The sequence below is a fragment of the Rhinatrema bivittatum genome, chromosome 16 (assembly GCF_901001135.1).
Source record: "Rhinatrema bivittatum chromosome 16, aRhiBiv1.1, whole genome shotgun sequence".
Taxonomy (NCBI): domain Eukaryota; kingdom Metazoa; phylum Chordata; class Amphibia; order Gymnophiona; family Rhinatrematidae; genus Rhinatrema; species Rhinatrema bivittatum.
This window is the reverse complement of record NC_042630.1, coordinates 12,267,168-12,290,338: the sequence shown is the minus strand read 5'-3', so window position 1 is coordinate 12,290,338 and position 23,171 is coordinate 12,267,168. Positions and strand designations below refer to the sequence as shown.

The 23,171-nt window shown below is 40.0% G+C and overlaps 3 protein-coding genes across 5 annotated transcripts in view; 1 reads left to right on the top strand and 2 right to left on the bottom strand.

Annotated features, from left to right (window-relative positions):
• LOC115077831 (olfactory receptor 5V1-like) overlaps positions 1-23,171 on the top strand; it is a 284,159-nt gene that overhangs the window by 54,660 nt on the left and 206,328 nt on the right. The gene's annotated exons all lie outside the window — the stretch shown is intronic.
• On the bottom strand, positions 7,870-8,808 carry LOC115077836 (olfactory receptor 1052-like). The gene has a single exon (XM_029580131.1). It carries the CDS (start codon positions 8,803-8,805, stop codon positions 7,870-7,872), a length of 936 nt encoding a protein of 311 aa, XP_029435991.1. The 5' UTR covers positions 8,806-8,808.
• Positions 15,577-21,715, bottom strand: LOC115077834 (olfactory receptor 1102-like). Of its 3 annotated transcripts, none has more exons than XM_029580128.1 (2): positions 21,694-21,715; positions 15,577-16,487 (listed from the first exon to the last, which is right to left on the bottom strand). In XM_029580128.1, exons 1-2 carry the CDS (start codon positions 21,713-21,715, stop codon positions 15,577-15,579), a joined length of 933 nt encoding a protein of 310 aa, XP_029435988.1. The 3 variants fall into 3 exon arrangements, with proteins under 3 accessions (XP_029435988.1, XP_029435987.1, XP_029435989.1); XM_029580127.1 differs by lacking the exon at positions 21,694-21,715 and adding an exon at positions 16,966-16,980 and having other exon boundaries at positions 15,577-16,494; XM_029580129.1 differs by lacking the exon at positions 21,694-21,715 and having other exon boundaries at positions 15,577-16,524.

Here is a 23,171-nt window from a genome sequence, read left to right as displayed (position 1 = left end):
GAAAGAACCATCTGGATCTTGGGTGATTACATTACTGCGGATGGAAGCGACTGTAAGAAGCAAATGATTTAGTTAATATTTTCTGAAGTTTTTTTTGCTCAGAGATGAGTAGTGGACTAGGGAATTCACAGAAGAGGGATCAGAGCTGAAAGGGAAACTCACCTCATAGCATATGAATCTTATGCAGTTGAAGGAAGGATTTCTTTTCTCTCTTTATATTGCTTCTTATTTTTATTTCATGGATCCGTTGGAAGACCAAAAATTAGTTGAAGGGAAAATGTTCCAATCCCCACTTAATTCCAGTTTTGGTCGTGAGTTCTTGCCAGCTATTAACACAACAGCTTTGTTCAATGTTTTTGATTAGTTGTTGGGTATTTTTTGATTGAGACTTGTTAGCTGAGTACCACAATATATAGCAAAGCACACTGTAAATTCTGCTGCTGATTAGTTTGAATCCACAGAGAGAAGATAAAGGCAAGGGAATACATGTTTATTATTCTATATAGCCTTGAGATATGTTTCATGTAATTTATATTTGAAGTCACTAGATTTCTTTGCATGCAATCATTAGTTGCACTGTATATAATGGAAACCTCACACTTGTTCTCTATGGCATATACTAGATAGCATCTTCCTCTTCTTGTGATGTCTCCCTATTGGATTTCTGTTACTAGTGATGTGCTTGTATGAATTTTCTCTTGTATTTATTTGTTTTATATTGCTGATATTGTTTTGTTTTGCTATGTTTTAATGGTGTATGTGTTGATGTAATCCACTGAGAATTGTAGATTAGTGGGATATAATTTTATTAAATAAAAATAAATCTATCCATTTTATAATCCCATAGGAAATGAGAACTGTTATCTGCTGAGCATTTAATCAGAGTATTTGTTGGAGCAAGATGTAATATGATGACATCCTGAGCAGTATGATATGTCTGTGTATAAAACACCATTAATACACCTGTATCAAACTGGAATTTTAAATCCAGCAGCAAAGCAGAATTTAAAATGGTTGATTGTAATATAATGTTCTCTAGATATATTGTTTCCACTGATGCAGTTGATAAAACATAAAACAGTACATCACTAAGACCACGGCAACATTTTTATTTAGACGCTGTATGGGGTCAGTTGGAGCCATACCGGCATGAGAAGTCTTTTGAAGGTATTCTTGAAGAGGGTTGGGGATCCAGATATTGTCTATGTGCACCATAATGTTGCCGTGGTCTTATTGAGAAAACTTGATTTTGTGAATGTTATCTTTGATGTTGGACATTTCATGTGTGGAGACTCGTTGAAGTTCGATTGAGAAGCTTTGAAGAGCATTATACAGGAAGTTTGGCTATCTTCTCTTTATGATGTGCGGAAAGCATTTTCGAATTATGGACATTGTGGGAAGAAGAGAGTGATGAAGTAATTTTATCTTGTATCCGTGAAGACAGCTATCAAAGGGGTAGTTTTGAAATTGTTCCCCTGAAGAAGCCCAACTGGGTGAAATGAAGATCCTCATCTTGGTATTCAAGAACATGGGAATATAGCTAAAATGGATATCATTTGGTATATGGGAATATGGAAAAACAGTTTATTGTAGTGTATGAGAGCATATTTAAGTTGGAAACAGTTTTTCCTTAATCTGTTTTAGTGTAATATTCCCTGTTTATTCAATATGGAAGTTTTATTTGGGTTGGTAGGGTATGAATGAATGTATTGGTATGTATGAATAGGGATTGAGTGGTATGGAATGTATGTGTGTCATTAACATGATGTGGGGAATGCTATGGGTTTTATAAGTATATGTGTTGTGGTGCACTATAATCGATTTAAAATGTATTGGGAACATTTTGTAAGTGTTTTATAAGAAGCATAAGAAAAAGAGAAGTGCTACAAATCTCCTACTAATAAAAAAGCTGCTGTCACGGGGAAAGCCCTGCTGTGTTTTCACTTTTCAAAAGGAGGAAATATGGAAAGAATGACTGACTGCGTAACCAGAGAGACAGACCATGCAGCTTATGGGTCCTGAGAGCAGAAGCTGAAGTCAGACCAGCACTGGGATTGAGACTTTAAGAGGCATGAAGTTACTACAGAGGAAATCCCCGCCATGCTGAGGGTCTCTGACTTAAAACCACAGTAAAGGGGTTTAGAGAAACATTTGGAGCCTGAAGCCAGGTTGTTAACGGAACAAGGGCAAATATTCTAGACTGCTGGGGGCATCTCTATAGTTCCCAGAGAGGCTGAGATGAGATGTAAACAGTTCGGTCTATGTTGGAATTAGGAATGCAGGCTAAAGGGGAGTTCTGCTGGCTAGTACTGAAGAAAGAGGCACTAGAGGTCCTGATTTGATTTGTACAATGCTGCTAGCAGACACTGCAGTGTACAAATCTACTCCTTTTGTTAGAATTTCCTTTTAGTTAGAAATGCCTGTGCCATCAGTGCACTGCTTTATTGCAATATCAGGACGAGCTTGGAGACCAGGTGGACTAACTGGGTCTTTCAGGAAACGACAGTGGATGGATAATATATGAAAGTCTTTTTGAGAGCAGTTGTTACAGCAAACCATGGAAAACGCATTTCAACCCTGACGAAAAATTTGTTTGGTTTTTTTTTCTAAGACCATGGAATTTGATTTTTGCTCCTTTCCCTTGGGATATGATGATAGAGGATACCGGTGAACCTTAATGATTAAGATAAACGTAATGCCCCCTTGACCGCTTACCTCGCTGGGCATTCCTGGGTCCAGGATCGACCTGGCGGGATCCCCTCCTAGGGCAGACTCCATCGGTCCTCATGTTCTTAGTGCCTGGAGCCTCCACCTGGGGAAGAAGGTGTTAGTGGATGGGATTTCTCTCCCTTCACCCCAGGAAAACAAATGGGACTGTGAACAAGGCCGGCAGTATGTACAAATATATACAGGTTTATTAGACTATACATTTCTACATGACTATGTACATTGCTAATAGGATGACAAACAGCACACTTATATACTCATGGTTAATAGTAGTGTACACAACTATATACATTTTTACAAGGTAGCAAGAACTTTTAGTATTTGGCAATTTGGGGTTGTTGGCCCTCACAATATACCACCAAATAGAATAGAAGGGACCTTTCATGTTCCTGCATACTCAAGTATTATTATTATCCTCCCCCCCCCCCCCCTTATCCCAAGTCTCGCCCATGTGAAAAGATGCAAATGAGCTGGTGGGCAGTGTTGGCCTTGGGAAGGGGGGGGGGAGATTCTGCTATATCTAAACCATTTCCTTCCACTTCACTGAGAGGTCTGTGCCAATGCTGGGGTCCATGCCCTCCTGGGGATCCCAAATCCACCTCCTGGTCTGTCACTGGGGTCCATGCCCTCCTGGGGGGATGCGACTCCAACTCCTAGACTGTCTCTGAGGTCCTCTTAAGGGGGGACTGCTTGATCCCCAGATCTTCTGCTGGGGTCCCCTCACTCAAGGAGAGGACCACTCCACCTCCAGGCTGGTTGCTGTCTCTCAGTTCTCCTCCCTTGATAGGAAGTTTACCTTGGCTTGGGTTTACAGCTCCACTAGGCTCATGGCCGTTTTAGCATTCAATGGTTCTGGCCCTCCACAGTCTCAGCTTTCAGTGATTTTAGCTCCGCTAAGCCCATGGCCAGTCATGTGTTGTTATCCAGCCTGGTTAAGTCACCTGCTCTCAGCCTGGCTTTTGCTTTATCTGTTGTCTGATCCTGTATAGGTCACTTTCTCTCAGCCACAAGAACAAGACCTAGGCAGGACCATGGAGCGAGAACATGTACAAGCTCCTTTATCCTGCTGAATAACCTTTACTAGTCAGGGTGAGAATGTGTTTGCTTCCTAGGACTGTTCTCCAGTACATTACGCTCATAAATCTCTATCCCAGTCATAGTTCTGCAATTTAGGTATTTGAATCCTTTGGGGTTTTTTTTTTTGTAGTGATATTTCATTACAAAATCACCAGCAGTAGTCAGGGGGCTGTGACATGCATATCCTCTACCTGAATCTCTGACTCACCTATTCAATGGTCATTTAAGTACTTTCACGGTAAGGAATCTAGCAATCTTTTCAATTTCCTGGGCTGGCAGCTCAAGTTACACAATTTGTATTGTTCTCATTTATTTTCTCTGCTGTAGTTCACTTAAATGGTAGCATGCTCAAACATCTGTCTCTTGTGAAGGGGGAGGGGGTCATATATATCTTTGACCATTTTGCATCCCAAAAATATAGTAAAACTAGTAATTGCTATCTGCAGTGATTTATAGGGATGAAAGTTTAGCAGGACTGGCAGTTTCTAGGTATAATACCATCTGGCGGTTACTTTGTACAACATCCCTTTTTATTTTAGTAAGGTGATACTTTGGGTCATTGAATTGTCATATCTGGTTTTGTTTTACTATGATATGTGATTTTGTTTCATTATCTGTATCTTCTTTAATATAAGTAAATGTTCAAGTCGCCTTAACTTCTGACATTGTGTTTGAACAAAGATTATAAACTCATCAGCAAACTATCTGTTCCAATATGGAGAAGCTCAGTAAATTGCATACATTTTTTTCTTCTTGTGAAGCACTGTCAGTTTTTGGGGAAAAGCAAGAGGGTTGGAGGTGCCATGAAAGTCATATTTTGCTATTAATTGAAGAGTGGACATCAGATTTCAGCTACAACCCAAAAATGGGGAACAGTATAACATAGTAACATATTAATGATGGCAGAAAAGGACCAAATGGTCCATCCAGTCTTCTCAGCAAGCTTCTTATGGTAGTATATGCCGCACCTTGCAAGTTACTCCCATGATTGTCTTAAGGGTAGTAACTGCCGCTCCTTTCAGTTATCCCCAAGCCTTATGATAACCCGTAAAACAGTTACTGCTAGCAACAGTTTTATTGGGTGATGAGCCTTCTTGAAGATTCAGACAGTTCTGATTGATGTGCTTTGCTTATGGACTTGGCCGTTGAAGCAGTCCTGTGCTTTTTCTCCTTATGTCTGTGTATCAGTTTCCCAGGCTATAAAAGTCAGGGCCCATGTTGGTTGTCATTTGATTCCAACTCCTCTTCCTCCCCTCCACCCTGCTGTCAAAGTGTGTGTGTGTGTGTGGGGGTGGGGGGGTTAGGGGGAGGTAGGGGGGAGGAAGAGGAATTGGATTCATGAGGAGAGGGATGAGGAAGGTGTAAAGATCCGAAGTGCATCCAGGTTACACAAAGGTCTCACTCTGACCCATCACCAAAATCTCTGGAATATTTCACCTCCTCCTCAGGCACTTTGGAGAGACACTTTAGTTACCCTATATTTTCTTTTCAACCTCTTTTTGGGTTTGAACAGGTCACCAGGGGGGTCATTTTTGTAGCGTATCGCACATGAAAAGTCCCTTTTCGCATGTGATAGCTTGATCGGGGCGGAGTTGGGGCGGCGTCGGCACCAGAAGAGGAAGAGTTGGGGGCGGCATCGAGGCAGACGCTGCGGAAGCTTCGTAGGCGGCGATAAGGTAAGACCCGTTATCGCCGCCAGTAGCGCGCCCAATAGCGCCACATTTAATGGTGGCGCTATTGGGTGTGAAAGCCGGCAGGGATAACACCGCAGTGGTGCGATCGCTGCCGGCTTTCGCAGGCCCGCTCCCCGCTTCGCCCCACCCCCACCCCCGCCCCCATTACCGCGGGATTCTCTATTGTGTGCGAAGATAGAAAATCCAGGCCCAGGAGAGAGAACAGAAGCTCGTCAGCAAACAGAAAAGAATATCAGAAAGGTTTCATGCTATGCATCACACATGTTGGGCTCCAAAGGAACAGTACCAGAGAAACAAGTGGGAATGCAGATTGAATTAAAAAAAAAAGCAAAAAAGCAGGTGAAGTAAATTTTTTTTAAATCGGTTTCTCACTTCTCTTTAGATCTTAGAATAAGAGTAAAAGAAGAAGAAAAGAAAAGAGTTCTTTACTAAAATAAAAAAGCTGTCTCAATTTTACACTACTAAAATTCTGTCTCTGTGTAAACTTGTGGATATGACCACAGAGAATTAAAGCAAAGAGAATGAACAGTAAGACGGGAAAAGAATTCAAGAGCACATTCTTTCTATTTATTTGTTTGTTTGTTTGTTTGTTTATTTATTTATTTATTTATTATTTTAAAAGCTCTTCTATAGCACCTATACAAATGTAGTAAAACATATATAGGCTAAAATAAAATATAGATTACAATTATAAGTCATTACCAAAAGTTAATAGCATCATAAAGGTAGCAAAATAAAGAGGTAAAGCAGCACAGATAAGGTAAGAATAATTTAAAGAAAACATTTTTATTTTCTATTGTGTCACACTCAGAGGGAAGGGTCCTTCTTAAATGCTTTCCTTCAGGGCTGCCTTTGCCTGCTTGTTCCTCACGATGTAGATGATAGGGTTCAACATATGGCTTGTAAGAGTATAAATAACGGATACCGCTTTGTCCCATTTCACCGAGCCACTTGTGCTAGGATGTACGTGCATGAAGGAAAGAGTCCCCTAGAATAAGGCGGAGAACGGTGATGTGACTATGCACGTAATAAGTATATGCAAATGCCCGATTTCACATGAACTTTTACCACAGGTGCAAGTAGGTGGGACTTAAAGCAGCAAAAGCATTTTTTTTTGAGCAATGCTTTCACTTTTCCGAAGCATCTGCATGTCCATGCACGGGATGGCCGAAACCCATGGGTTTTCAAAGCAGAAAAATTTGCACCTAAAACCTGATTAGAAAATTTGGGCTAAATTCTGTGGGTAGAAAATGGGAGCTTGTCAACGATTAGTATTTTCTTGCATGACCCGGTGTCTCTTTTACTGCTATGCTACAAAATGAAAAAACAAAAATGAAATTAAAAAAAAAACAAAACATGAGACCGAACATAAGCATGCGCACAAATAAATTATGTGATAACATAATTGGACCAAGCGAGCCAGATTTTCAAAAGTATTTGCGCAAATGAAAACCTGATTTTTTTTTTTTTTTGCGAGTGTGAATGGGTTTGCAAAAGTCTGGGGTTGGTGGGGGTTGGGTATATAAAATTATATGCATTACTCATGCATTTATTTCTAAGTGCCTAGGAAATAGGCATTCCGGGGAAGGCAGAGTTAGGGCGGGGAACTGATTTAGCTGCACGTTTTTATTGATTTTCAGAAGTACACTTGCAGATACATGTGAACACATTTACACCTGCTCTGGAAGAGGTATAAACATGTGCGCTTATGGCTGACGGGGTTTCCAACCGCAGCCCTAAGTGTAAGATCTTAGTAAGTGTCAATCATAGGTTTGGTTAAAAATTTTGAAGTCGACAGTGAAAATTAAAGCAGGAGAAAAAGGGGGGGAGGGGGGGGAAGAGAGAAAATGCCAGTACTGTGCCAGACTACACTCAAGGGTTCCGCATCTTAATTTTTAAAGGTTCTTTCCAAAATGTATTTCCCACCTGGAAATAAAAAGGGTTCCCTTTCTACCTATGATTCAGATATCCGAACAATTTTACCTAGACTTCTCCATAGGCACCTGGGAAAAATATTTAACTATCAGAAAATCGGAGGGGGGGGAGGGAAGATTCATTCCAACCTGGAATATTGTTTGTTTTGTTGGAAAAGTTGAAGGAGCAGAGATCAGTCAGTTTTTTTTGTTTTTTTTTAGAAAATATAAAGGAAGTATAAAAATTGTTTTATTGTATCTATCATAAGAATTACACTCCAATACAACACTAACAGCTCAAGAAAGTTCATTATATCAATAATATAAAGCATTAATGCATTTTGCCCTTCTAACCTTTTTTTTCTCTGACTTGTTAGCAATGTTCCAGGAAAGAATTAAATAAAAAAATAATAGTTCTGTAAAACAGTAAAATTCAAGACTATTATCTATCACTAATGTTAAAACAAACATTTTTTTTTAAATATTTTCCTCATGCCTGACTTGACCTCCTTGTTCCTCACACTGTAGATCAGTGGGTTCAACATAGGAATTATTAAAGTGTAAATAACAGACAGCACTTTATCCTGATGCACTGAATAATCTGAGTTAGGTTGCAAGTACATGAATGCAATTGTCCCATAGAATAAGGAGACAGCAGTGATATGGGAAGCACAGGTAGAAAATGTTTTCTGCCTCCCCTCCCCAGAACTGATTTTCAATATGGTTGACAAAATCCAGAGGTAAGAAACAAGTATTATTAAGAAGCAGCCTATAGAAATAGAGACAGTGAATGCAAACAGTAAAATTTCATTGATTTGGGTACTGATGCAAGAAATCTTTAAAAGACGTGGGATATCACAGAAGAAATGATTGATTTCATTGGATTTACAGAAGGGTAGACAAAATGTAGCGGTCACATGGATAATGGAGTGAAGAAATCCACCAACGTATGATGACACCACCAGCTGCAGGCAAAATCTCTTGGACATAATAGCTGTATACAGCAATGGATTGCATATGGCAGCATATCGATCGTAAGCCATTACTGTAATAAGAAAACATTCAGTAGTCGCGGATGCCACAAAGAAGAACATTTGAGCAGCACAGCCAGAGAAGGAAATGACCGGGCTTTCAACAAGAAAGTCAACAAGCATTTTGGGAGCAATGATAGATGAGGAACAAGTGTCAACAACTGATAAACTGCCAAGGAAAAAGTACATGGGGGTGTGAAGGTGAGGTACAAGCGTAATTACTAAAATCATACCAAGATTGCCTACAAGAGTTAAAATGTAGATTGCCAGAAATACCACGAAAAGTATTTGTTTCTTCTCTGGAATATTAGTGAGTCCCAGAAGAATGAATTCGGTCACCAGTGTCTGATTTCCAAGTTTCATATCTTGAACCCTGCTGATAGAAAAATGCAGGTGTAAGGTACAATTGAGACATTGAGCATTACAGTACAATTCAAGGTCTAATCACTGGCTTGTAAGTCAGAAGCCACCTTCAGACCATAATCTGCCATTCACCTAGTGGCATCGTAAGAAAAGAAAATTAATCATCACTAGTTAAGAGGTTAAAGGATCATGGTGTGTCAAACACAGATTTTTGTATTATAAGTTTTAAAGTGTTGGAAATATCAGTTATGATATGAGAGAGCTGTATATCAACATCTGTTGATCACAGCTACGTCTAGGTCTACGTTAAGTAAACCCTAGGGAATGTCATGTGCTAATTCATGCATTCAAATAATTCTGCATTTGATTTTCTCCTCTCACTTTTCCTACTATCTTGGAATTATTCACCTATTAGGAAGAACAGACTCTTACAAATGTAAATGGAAGGGGAAGGCATCCAGGTCTTTCTCTTCTAACTCTTCCTTTCACTGAATCCTTTCAGAAGCCTGATAAGAAATGCTGCCATTATAATTCAAGCAACATTACAGCTGTGTATTCAGACAAAGGCATCCTATTGAAGAGAGTACAACTCTGGGAAGCTGGCTACAAATGCGTTTCAATGAAAAGAAGCATTTGCAACTCGTTCACTGACCTTGTATTTTTACAGCAATGTTGAAATAAATGTAAATATTTGAAAAGTTATGTAAGATCTACCAAAGACCTTACATAACCAAAGACCTCAGGCATAACATCAGAAAACAATTCTTTATGGAAAAGGTGATTGATCGATTGGCTTCCCAAGAGAGATGGTGGAGGCAAAAGCAGTAACAGAATTCAAGGAGCCTTGGAATAGGTACAGAGGATCCTTAATTGCAAAGATGCGAAGGGAAAATCACATTTGGCAACAGCTTTGGGACTTAAGTGAATTACAGGGATAAAGGCTTTTAAAGCTGCATTTGTAAGCACTTTGTATATGATTTCATGGCACTTGGACTCAATGAGGTCAATTTTCAGCAGAATGACAACTGGATAATTCATCCAGCTAAAGAAAGGCAGATAAATTGTTTATGGATATTTAACAGAGCACTGACAACTGGGCATTCTGCTGAATTATAGCTAGATAAAGTCCTGGTTAAATGCATAAACTTATCCGGCTGCTCTCTCAGGCACTACTAGAGTTAGCTGGATAAGTTATTTGGCAAGCTCTGAATATCAGAGTTAGCCAGATAGCTTATCTAGCTAACCTAATTCTACTTCTGAGCACACCAGGAATGCCTCCAACTGAACTTTTATCCAGCTGGATAAGTAAGAAATAATCAGGATAGCAGAAAAGTTAAAACATGAGGCTAATACCTACAGTACTTGAATGTAATTGCTTTGAAGTGCTGAAGAGGAATATAAATCAAATGAATAAAAATGTTTCAAACTTAAGCCAGACAAGCAACATGAATATTGGCCTCAATATATTTTCATAGTGAAATTTCTTAAACACATTTTGATTGGGTTCTTTTACAAAATTATGATTCGTGCCACTGGCGTTGTATGCAGCAAACACTGAATTGAGCTGGGCGGATGATGGTCCTTACAGTCCTTATCTGACGTCACCTTCTAATGTTCATGGGTAATCACAGTGATGGAGAAATGGGATGAAATTGTGAGATGAGACAGGAAAAGGGGTCAGGTGGGTTTAGACTGCATTCGCTTCTTGCTATTGAAGAGGACATAAATACTTTCAAGGACAGAAGCGTGGAAATCAAGCCAGGAAGTTTTATAGCTTAAAGCAAGTGGACGGCTTGTGACATGAAGGGTCACCATAATAAAACAGTACTGGTTGAGTCTGAGAAAAGGTAATCCAAGGGGGGAGCAGTGTGGACAGAGATGAGAAGAGGGATATGGTAGCTTTCTGGAACGCACCACCTACAGAGATCGGATCTTTTCGCGAAAGGAAACTTACAGTGCAACAGAAAAAAAGAAAGGAATAATGAGAGGCCATTGCAGAGGAGCAACTGAAAGTGGCTGAGAATAATATCAGTGGAGAGAGGATAAGGAAGGTGAGGAAAAAGCGGCTTCCCCTATTACTTTACAAATATGCATATTTCCCTTAGTAAATCGGACTTGACAGCGCCTGCTGCTGATGTCTTCGGCAGAATACGTTTAGTTGAGCTTAGGTGACTGAAACAGAGATTCCAGGGTGGTCATGATCATAGCAAATTACTCCAAAATAAAACAAACAAACAAAAAACCCCCCCCAAAACAAAACGCTCTTCCAGAAAAATAAAGCGATTTGTTTCACACTGAAACATTATGGAGGCAATTTTCAGAGGAGGTACACGTATAAATGTGAGATACTATCGTAGCATTGATCAGAAGCCCACTTACCTGGGTAAGGTGCATTCACGTGTGTAAAACCCAGTTTTAAGAATTTTAAATCCTTTTGAAAATTACTCACAAAGGTCACAGTTTTCAAACTGTGCCGGGACAAACTCCACAGGTATCCTTTACCTGCAGCCTCTGTCCTCGAGTTTGGCTTTGAAAACTTAAAGGTGCAAAGCACACCCCTGTGAAAATTTGCACCCGTGCTTTCTGCAGCTACTTTTTATGGTGGAAAAGATTACGCAGGTAAAGTTGAAAATGCTTCCTTCGGGGGCCTGATTCACTAAGCATTTTTCCCATAGACACAGAATCAGGCCTTAAGTGAGCTGTTTTCCTCCCCTGACCGAAGTGTTCCCCCCCCCCCTCTGAATGTGGTGAAAACTTTTTTTAGTCACTTTGAGGAAGTGCAGTTTTCAGACAGATGATTATGGGGGGTAAACTGATTTTTACCCCTGTAAATGGCTTTGCAAATCACCCTTCTTTAAATTACAAAATTAAATTTTCCTTACCCTTCGTGTCTGAGTGTCCAACCCTTACAGAGACTGCAGGCTCTCTGGAACCTGACCGGGAGACAGATTTTGCTGCTGTTTGGGCTACGACTTTCCCACTGCGGGTGCAAACCCTGGATTTCGTGTCTTTCCCCTCAGTCAACCCCGAGCGATGGTAGATAAAACCAGGTGGTATATAAAGATCACGTCTGCGCGTGAGCGGCACCACTAACCCCAGTTCCTGCGGAAGAAAATCTAGGACATTGGATCCCTTGCTATGATTCTGGTGGCTGGAGCTGTTTATGCAGAGATGTGGCACAAGGACGCGAGAGGGTGTAAGAAGAAGAGGAAATGACATCCAGGCAAACACGAGAAGGGCATTTTAAAACATGTTTTGAGATAGGTGTCCAACAGGACTTGTTTTGAGCAATATCTTTTTTTTTTTAAATAATGAACGAATGATTCTAATATTGCTTGAGCGAATGTCTTTATTTTCCTTTAACACTCAACTGGCCTTTCATTTATTTTCCTGGACCTCCTTGAAGATGAAACGTGTAGCAGAGGAGGGAAGAGCACTGATAACCAGGTATTTTCTACAGGGGAAACCTGGTTACTGGATCTTGCAAGAGATGTGGATAAGCAGCCTAAGTATTCTCCTTTTTTTTCATTCACTAATCCTATACTTCTGAAATCAGATGGGCTAGCCAAGATTGCATTAAATAGCAAATTGCTCTGTGAATCCGACTATCTGTATTGAATCCTTAGGGCATAAATAATTTCAAAATAATATATTGTCATTACTGTACAAGGTTTTGAGACATAATTCCTCTAATATTCCCGGGAGGTCAGAAGTATTCTCGGCATATAATGATTTGCATTTTATTATGGAAACACGCCTCATATGCGGGCTGTAAACATTTGCATTTCATAAAAGTGTTGAGATAACCATGAGTGTTCTGTATAATGCTTGGAAAGGGTCGGGAACAATATGGAAACACACAAGATGATATAGAACCATTACATCCACCCGGTCTGCCCAGTTTATTTCCAGCTGTTATGCCATGGACCTCAGTTGATCTCTGAATTTTTTTTTTTCTTCACCGCTTCTCAGCTAGGGATCTTCTGTGCTTATCCCCATGGAAAATGTGAGACAGCATCATGTGACTGTCTATGAAAATCATTTAGAGGCAATTTTAAAATAGCCTGAGTAGCTGGAAAAAAAAACACACACAACCTGTATTTTATATCTGCAGATCTTGCAAATTTTTTCAAAGGGGAAAGAAAGTACTTTTCTGTTGAAAATTTCCTGAAGGACTCACTGACTGTGTGTCTGAACTGATGCGGATCAAATTTCAATGAAAAACAATAGCATACATTTGAAAATCCAATCTTTGCATGTTGTTTTTTTTTTTTAATCCTCCCTAAAGCACCACTCCCTCTGGGCATTCCTCCCCTCAATTTAGCTAGAAGTATATGAGTTGTGAAATATGGTCATGCTAAAAGTTAACTCATTACCCATTAAGTGAAATTTTAGCATGCACATTAAAAGGTGAATTTTCAAAAGGTGGTGCTCATAAAAATTAGATTATATGTATTTAAATAGCATTTACTTGCATATATGCTATTTTATAAACCTCATATATACATATGTAAATGGTCTGTACCTAAATATATACTTGTGTAAAAGGGGAGGACTAGGAGCGTTACCAGGTAGGGGCCAATATTTACATATGTAAGTTGCTATTTTAAATAAAAGTCAGGTTTGTACATTTGGCCACATACTCATGTATATTTATACCTGCTGCTCATCTGGATAAGTGGCATTAAACCTGTTTATTGTGAAGCATTGACTGGGGGGGGGGGGGGGGTTCAGGCTGAAGAACCAGGAAGGTCTTGATGACCTGCAGAATGAAGGACTGGTCAAACTGGTGGACTAAATTGGTAAAACTGATAATTTCACTCACAAGCATATGTTAAAGTGACTTACCAAGAGAAACTGCATCTTAAATTTCATATGCATGTTTTTTAAATATAAAGGGCCAGATTTTATAACATGTGGGTGGGAGTAGATTTGTTCGCGCAACCTGGCACGAACAAATCTACGCCCGATTTTATAACATGCGTGCGCTGCCGCACGCATGTTATAAAATCCAGGGTCAGCGTGCGCAATGGGGTGCACAATTGTGCAACTTGTGCGCACCGAGCTGAGCAGCTTGCCTCCGTTCCCTCTGAGGCCGCTCCGAAATCGGAGCGGCCTCGGAGGGAACTTTCCTTCCGCCTCCCGGGCAGGCGTAACTTGTGCGCACCGCCTCTCCATCCCCCGGCCCGGTGGCTGTTCCAGAGGCCTCAGTCCCGCTCCCAGAATGCCCCCGGGACTTGCGTGCGTCCTGGGGCTTGCTTGCGCCGCCGAGCCCATGCAAGATAGGCTCAGTGTGTGCAGGGGGAGGCAGGGGTAAGTTTTGGGGGGTTGCGCGCGTATCTTATGCTCGCGACCCTTTGAAAATCTACCCCAAAGTGAAAAAATGTGTGTACAGCAGTTATGTATTCAGTTAAGTAAGATAGGCAGCTAAGTTTTTTTAAGGTGCTACTTAGCAAACTAAGGGGGTCATTTATCAAAATGCATTAAGGCGTTTTGCATGCGTTAAGGGCTTATCGCATGCGAAAAGCCCCATTAACACATGCGATAGGCCCTTACCGCATGCAAAAATGTCTTTAATGCATGCGATAGCACCATATCGTATGGTGCGATGCAAATTTGGAAAAGAGGAGGAGTTAGGGGTGGGCATGCCAGTGTGTGAAATGCTATTGTACAGACTTAATGCCAATTTTAAGTACATCTTTCTGAATAGTGTTAAGCCATGCAATAGCTTGCATTACCTGGCAGTAAGGTTTTATCACATGTTGTGATATCTTCTGAAATACCTGTTTGAGGAGATTTAAAACTGTGAGTGAGTGAGTGAAAGAGAGAGAGAAAGAGAAAAACTAGCCATAGCAGTGTTTCTCTAGATAGGTATTTATATCTCTATGGGAGGCCCACCTAGTAACTCGAGGTGAGGGTTAGGTATTGGTGTAGGGGGTTAGGGGCCACTTTGACATTCAATGTGAGACGTATGAACAGAACAGTGGTTTCTTGGGAAGATCTGAGGACCGACGGAGAGAGGAAACTCACCCAAAGATGAGATTTGTGCAATGTTCTCTCCACCTAGCTTGATGGACTCTCTACCTGGGTAACATCAAGCTAGGTGGAGAGAACATTGCACAAATCTCATCTTTGGGTGAGTTTCCTCTCTCCTTCGGTCCTCAGATCTTCACAAGAGACCACTGTTATGTTCGTACGTCTCACATTGAATGTCAAAGTGGTCCCTAACCACCTACACCAATACCTAACCCTCACCTCGAGTTACTAGGTGGGCCTACCATAGGGATACAAATACCTATCTAGGGAGAAGGATACTATAGCTAGTCTCTCTCCCTCCCCCCAGTGGTTGAATGCAGGAAATGTATCAGGTCTGGCACTTATCACAAAGTCTGAAAAGGTTATTACAATGTGCACTAACTTAGCTCTTCCCACAGGTAAATTGCAATAAACTGTAAATTAGCATAAACTATGCCCCTTTTGCTATCACATGCAATACTTATCACATTTTGATAAATCCAGGCCTGTGTTTTAAAGACTTAGCTGCTTATCCAACAGGGCCATTTATTATTTCATGTTCAGGCCTTTACTAGTGGTAAATAGTGCAACGTGCATTAGTATGCAAATTCCACATTTGCTATGCATTACACAGGTCAGTCTGTAAGTTTACTATTTATACCACTGTAAGAGGGGGCACTATTACCTCGCGGTGAGGTAATAGTAGTACAGTAAAACAGCAAAGAAATTCAAGGCTAAATGATTCTGTCACTAATATTAGAGCAAGGACTTTTTAAATATTTTTCTCAAGGCTGCCTTTACCTCCTTGTTCCTCACACTGTAGATCAGTGGGTTCAACATAGGAATAATTAGAGTGTAAAATACAGAGACTACTTTGTCCTGTTCCACTGAATAATCAGAACTAGGTCGCAAGTACATGAATAAAATTGTCCCATAGAATAAGGAGACAGCAGTAATATGGGAAGCACAGGTAGAAAATGTTTTCTGCCTTCCCTCACCAGAACTGATTTTCAATATGGTTGACAAAATCCAGAGGTAAGAAACAAGTATTATTAACAAGCAGCCCATAGAAATGGAGCCAGTGAAGGCAAACAGTAGGATTTCATTGATTTGGGTACTGATACAAGAAATCTTTAAAAGAGGTGGGATATCACAGAAGAAATGGCTGATTTTGTTGGATTTACAGAAGGGTAAACTAAATGTAGCAGTCACATGGATAATGGAGTGTAGGCATCCCCCGATGTACGATGATACCACCAGCTGTAGGCACAATCTCTTGGACATAATGGCTGCATAAAGCAATGGATTGCATATGGCAGCATATCGATCATAAGCCATCGATGCAAGAAGAAAACATTCAGTAGTCCCAAATGTCACAAAAAAAAACATTTGAGTAGCACAGCCAGAGAAAGAGATGACCGGGCTTTCAACAAAGAAGTCAACAAGCATCTTGGGAGCAATGACAGATGAATAACAGGTGTCTAAAACTGATAAACTGCAGAGAAAAAAGTACATGGGGGTATGAAGTTGAGGTACAAGCCTAATTATTGAAATCATACCAAGGTTGCCCACAAGGGTTAGACTATAGATCACTAGAAATACCAAGAAAAGAATATGTTTCTTTTCCAGAATATCGGTGAATCCCAGAAGAATGAATTTGGTTACCACTAGTGTCTGATTTCCAAGTTCCATATCTTGAACCCTGTTGATAGATGAAGAACGGAGACATAAGCCACAAAGATTAGACACAGAATGACAAAACATAGACTTGACCTACTGGATCAGACCAAAGTTCCATCAAACCCAGTATCCTGTTTCCAATAGTAGCCAATTCCGGTCACAAGTACCTGGCAGGATCCTAAGGGTAGAGAGATTCCATGCTGCTTATCCCAAGGGTAAGCAGTAGATTTATGCAAATCCACCTTAATAATGGTTTATGGACTTTTCCTCCAGGAGCTTGTCCAAACCTTTTTAAAATGCTGCTAGGCTAATAGTTTTCACTACTTCCTCTGCCAATGAATTCCAGAGCTTAATTATGCATTGAGTAAAACATATTTTCCCTTAAGTTTTAAATGTATCACCTAGTAAATTCATTGTGTGTACCCTGGTCTTTATACTTTTTGAAAGAGTAAACAACTGATTTACATTTACTCGATCCATGCCACTCATTATTTTATACATCTCTATTATATTTTCTCTCAGCCAAGAGTTCTAATCTCTTTAGCCTTTTCTCATAGGAGAATCATTCTATCCCCTGTATCATCTTGGTTGCCCTTCTCTGCACGTTTTCTAATTTTGCTATATCTGTTTTGAGATGTGGTGACCAAAACTGCACACAATATTCAAGATGAGATCGTACCATGGCGCGATACAGAGGCATTATGATATTCTCTGTTTTATTTTCCATTCCTTTCCTAATAATCCCTAGCATTCTATTTGCTTTCTTGGCTGCTGCTGCACACTGAGCAGAAGATTTCAATATATTATCAGTGATGACTCCTAGATCCTTTTCCTAAATAGTGACTCCTAATGTGGAACCCTGCATTGTGTACCTATAATTTAGTTACTCTTCCCTAAGTGCACCACTTTTCACTTATCCACATTCAATTTCTTTTTCCATTTGCATTCCCAGTCTCCATGTTTTCAAGATCCTCTTACAATTGTCTTGTGATTGAACAAGTTTGAATATTTGTGTGTCGTCGGCAAATTTGATCACCTCACTTGTTCCCATTTCCAGGTAATTTATAGATATATTAAAAAGCAGTAGTCCCAGAACAGATCCCTGGGGCACTCCACTATTCACCTTTCTCCATTGGGAAAATGTTATATTTGGCTGGTGACGGGACAGCCCCACAACTGGCTGCACTCACCCCAAGACACCGCTGATCATCCATTACGGTATGGATGTCACCAACTCCTCTTTACCCAATGTGCGTGACTCATTTGGCCTTAAAGGCCCCATGTTGGGAAAGCATCACTCGGGTGCCTCCTGATGATGTTCCTGCTTGTCTTACCTCTCCAGCCTGCCCTGCCTTATCTCATTCAGCCTGCCCTGCCTTGCCTTGCCTCTCTAGCCTGCCTTGCTTCATTGATCCCCTTGGCTTTCTCCTATCTTTTCTTCTAGATTAACCCTTTCCTGGACCTTGACTACTCTTGCTTGCCACTTGCCATTGACCTTTGCCTGGAACCTGACCTCATTGCTTGTTGCTTGCCCCAACCTAGCCTGGCCCTGGACCTCTGTCTCTCTTTATCCCATGGGACTCTTGCCTAAGCCCTGTGACCCTCCAGAACCCAAGGGCTCAACCTGCAGAGAAAGAGGCTGATAAAGGTGAAGCTCCAGACCCAGCTTCATTCTAGTGTACACTTGCCAGCTGTTGGTATGAGTCTAGGGGGTTCATTCCCTAGGCTGCGCCAACCATACCACAGCACTAAGGGCCCACTTTCTTACAGAGTATTTACCGTTTAGCCCTACTCTCTGTTTTCTATCTTTTAACCAGTTCTCAATCCACGACACATGAATCGGTGCTGATTAATCATGATTCTTTGGGAGGTTGAACAGAGATTTTATAGAATGCCTGAAGTATCAATCAGGATATGAAAGAGCTATTTATTATCCTCCTTCCCTTGTGCTCTCCACATGTCTACTTTAAGTATGACCAAGAGGCATGCCATGCACCAATTCATTCATGCAACAGCTTTGAATAATAATTCTGCATTTGATCATCTTCTCTGACTTTTACAATATCTTCAGAATTATTCATATACCAATAAGAATAGACTTTAACAAATATAAGAACAGGAGAAAACATGCAGGTCTTCCTTTCATTAAATGTTTTTAGAACCCTAATTTAAAAAAATTGCCACTATTATAATCCAATCAACATTAAACATATATTCAGACAACAGCATCCTCTGGGAAGCCAGCTACAAATGTAACTGAATGAAAGCAAGAACTTGCAACTTGTTTTCTGACTTTTATTTGTATGAAGTTGTTGAAATAAATTTGTAAGTACTCTAAAAAAAATTATAGAAGATCTACAAATGCATGAGCTTCCAATAGAGGTAGCGGAGGCTAAAACTGTAAAAGAATTGAAGAGAGCCTGGGATAGGCACACAATTTAGACAGCTAAAGAGAGCCAGATATTAAAATGGATATTTTGCGAACCTCTGCTGAATATAAGATGATCAGAAAGGTGAGAAAAATCCACTTTCCCTACACTACTTTACAGATGTGCAAATTCTCCTTAGTACATCAATCTAGTTGTTGCCATTTAAAACAAACAATAAAGGTATTATTTGTTTTCCAGAAGAATACACCTAGATTAACTTTGAAACTTGGTGTAGGTACTGTAGAAATTTGCATCTGCTTTGTCTGCAGGTATGATTCCCCCCCCCCTAGTTGAAAACACATGGATGGTTTTATAAATGCAAACTACATGTTTCTTTTCTCCCTTGACTAAAACACGCCTCCTGCAATGCCTCCTCATAATGCAACTAAAAGTAATTTTAGCCGCATTGCAGTAGGGGAATTGCCAGATAGATAATTACTGTGGGTAAAACACTTTTTATCCATTTCAAAAGCTTTGCAAATTGCCCTCATACAAATCACAAAATGGCATATTTTTTTACTCTCACAATTGCGTGTCCAACTCATGCAGTGATTGTAGACTCTCTGCAGTCTGATGTTGCTGCTTTGGAACTCCCTACATAAAGTATATCAGTCCTAGATTCTATGGCTTTCCCTTGATCAACTCCAAGCAACAGTAGATCAAGCCAGGCATGCAAAGATGACATTATGTATGACCAGGATTTCTAACCCCAGAAAATAATTTAGGATCTTGGATTCTTTGCTATGATATCAATGGCTGGAGCATGAGTGCCCCTGTAGAGGACTACCAGAGTGCAATCATCAAAATCTTGATTATGCAGAGATGTGGCATACTGCATGAAGATATTAAAAAATAAAACTAAAAAAGAAGAACAAATGACATCTCTGGAAAAATGTGGTGGACATTTAACTATGTTTTGACAAAGGTGTCCGGCAGACAAAGGGGCATGGGATAAACACTGTGGATCCCTAAAGGCTAGAGGATGGAAATAAAGAAAAGAGGCATGGGGGTAACTTGTGGTGTGGTGGTTACTACCCTTAACCAATAAGCCTTCATACTATTGATGCAACTCCAGCATTGCTCTCTACTTCAATGGCAAGGGGAAAAAAGGAAAGGGGAATATGATTCAACCAACAAATACATTGAATTTTATGACCTGGGAAAACAAATAAACATGAGGTAACTTGCCGATGCAGCTGGTACTACCCTTAACCAATAAGCCTGATACTGATACTTTTGATGCAATTCCAACATTGCTCTCTGCTGCAACGGCAAGAGGTAATGGGGAATTGGACTCAAATAGTAACCAACAAGGGCCCTGACTTTGATGGTCTAGAAAACCAAGTATGAGGGTGACTTGTATGGTGCGGCAGATACTATCATAAGCTTCCTGGGCAGACTGGATGGACCATTTGGTCCTTTTCTGCCATCCTTTCTATGTTGCTATATATAATCTTTTCATAATGAACAAAGACTCTAATCTTGCTTGAGTGCTGTCTATTTTTCTCATCTGGCTTCTTAACTCTTATCTGGCTTTTTGTTTTCTTTCCTGGATCTCCTTGAAGATGAATAGTGTAGCAAACAAGGTTGATCTGATACACAGATGTTCGACAGGGTATACCTGATTTCCGGATCTTGCAAGATATGTTGATAGCTGCCTTCTCTTCTCGTTAACATTCATTAATTCTCTTCTAAATGAGATGGGTTAGCTAAGATCACATTATATAGCAAACCAGTTTGTGAATCCTGATTTTTCTTTGTATTGAACCCTTGGGGAGTAGATAATGGCAAAATCATGCAGTCATTACTGTGCAAGGTTTTGAGACATAATTCATACGATATTCCCTTGAGGTCCCAAGTATTCTCAGCATGTAATCATTTGCTCTGTTATGGAAACATGTCATGCCTTTTGAAATTCCTGTTACTCTTTATCAGCCATCTCTCCATTATCCATGGGCTTATTAAAAAATTCAGCTGTATTGGCTACCTTGCAATCCTCAGGTACAGAGTCAGATTTTAATATAAGCTGCCCCAAAGTTCAGGACGGCTTACGTAAATACATACATAATCAATATTCACATACAATGTGAAGTTGCATTGGTAGTTTGCTCTATATTGTAGGCCCTGCAATAGAGAAGTTGCAGGTCTGGAAATTCATTTTTCTCCTGTGAAAAATATCCAGGTGATGTTTTACATTCACAAAGGTGTAGAGGGCTTTGATTTAATGCCTCACCATATATATATGGTACCCTCAGCAGAGTGGTGACCACATAAAACCAGGAAGTTGCATTGGTTTTGCCATGACAGAGAAAAAAATGCCTCTTCTAATACCATGATGAAGCATTATTTCAGAAATGCCTCAGAAGCAGGAGGTCCTCCTACTATTATGTTGGTGCATCAGTGCACTATTAGCAGTGACTTTGCTTCAGTGATAGTTCAAAGTGGAGCGTGATCTTCTAAGATTGTGCTAGAGTATTGATTGAGCTTTGAGTTGCAGGATAGCATTTTCCATGCTGAGCTAACATGGAAAGTTTCTTGGGGGATCTCCCACTTAAAGTGCTGACCAAGGAGTTTCCATACACTGTGAACAATGTGGCCAAAAGAATTATGTCAACCATCCCTGAATGTAGGGACATCTCTCATTATCAAGCTGTAGCAACTAGTAAAGGTACTCTAGGGAGATAAAACCAGCTCAACTATTGATTTGTTGTATAAAGGAGCTGTGTATCTTATAATCTTCAATTTCTCTTTACATGAAGACTGCATTTATGTGTTTGTTTATTCATTACAATAAATATAGTCATCAATTCCAAAAATAGGAAGAGAAAGTCCTTTAAGGTGATACATAGTATTCACACAATTCAATACATCATTATTCGAGGGAGAAAAATCAAATCTTAAGAGGTGATTGCAAGAGGACATGCTGTTGAAGAGGTTACTTGGGGTAGATTATTCCAGACAGAGGGGACTGGAACAGAAAGAGAATGAACTTCAACTATGGCTAGAGTCTGTTTTTAGATGCAGAAGGAAAATAGGAATTTGGCATGAGGAGACTGATTAGATGATTTGTCAGAATACAAAGAAAGAAAGAGAGTCCATAGTAGTAGTAACCCACACATGAATGGAAAAGATGTAAAAGTCCAGCATTTTCACTATCCTAATTTTGGAGGGCATTTGCTTAAGTTGCTACCTGCCTTTGAATTTTCAGGATAGGCTGAGCCAGTCTTGGCTTTTACTCCCTACAGCATTCACAGACTTCTGTCCTCCTTGCTTTAGAGCAATGGTAAATCTGAAGTAAAGGCTGAATTTCCAAAGGCATTTGCATGCACAAAACCTGCAACAGCCATTTATGGTCTTAAATGGGCATTCCAAAATTGGCAGAACTCTGTCCATGCAAAAGTATGGGCATAACCCGATTTCAAAGGTACTTTTACATGAACTCAATAGAGGCATTTTTGCAGGATTGGGGAGGGGGGGGGGGTGGAGTTGGTGTAGAATCGACACTTATACGTCTACTTTTTTATTTTAAAAATATGTACATATTACATAAGTGTAAGTGCACAAGTTATGCCTTCCGAGCAATATCCTGAAATTAATCAAGCTTCTGTGGGTTGCAGTTGGGATATGTTCTTCAAGTACAGTTGGAGAGACAGGATGGGCCAATTGGTCTTTCCCTGCCATTGTCTGCTATGTTACTATATTTCTATGAGGTAAATGTTTAGAAACGGAAACTGTTCAATATTTTAATATCAATAAGGACTAACTTCACTCTACCCTTCCCCCAATGTGTAATGGTTTTGCTTTCTTTCTAGAGAAACATTTTTAATGTATGAAAATAGGAAATCAACTGCAGTAATAAAATGTATTCATCTTGGACTATCTCAGGACCATAATATTCATTTTTTTCTCTTCTTGGTGTTTTGTTTCTTGTATAGAATCTCACTACTGGGGAACACTGCCATAATTATTGTTACCTGCATTGATCACCATCTTCACAACCCTATGTATTTTTTCCTCAGCAACCTGTTGTCCTTGGATATCTGTTATTCTTCTGTTTCAGTGCCCAAAATGCTATTTACCTTGGTTGCAGAAAGTACTGCCATCTCTTATATTGGGTGCCTTACAGGGCTTTATTTCTATATGTCTTGTTGTGGTACCGAGTGCCTTCTATTGTCTACCATGGGGTTTGACCACTACATTGCAATATGTAACCTTCTACACTATACCACAATCATGATAAAT

Coding starts and splice junctions, on each gene's coding strand:
- LOC115077836 (XM_029580131.1), bottom strand. CDS start 8,805: ATGAAACTTGGAAATCAGACACTGGTGACCGAATTCATTCTTCTGGGA.
- LOC115077834 (XM_029580129.1), bottom strand. CDS start 16,512: ATGGAACTTGGAAATCAGACACTAGTGGTAACCAAATTCATTCTTCTG.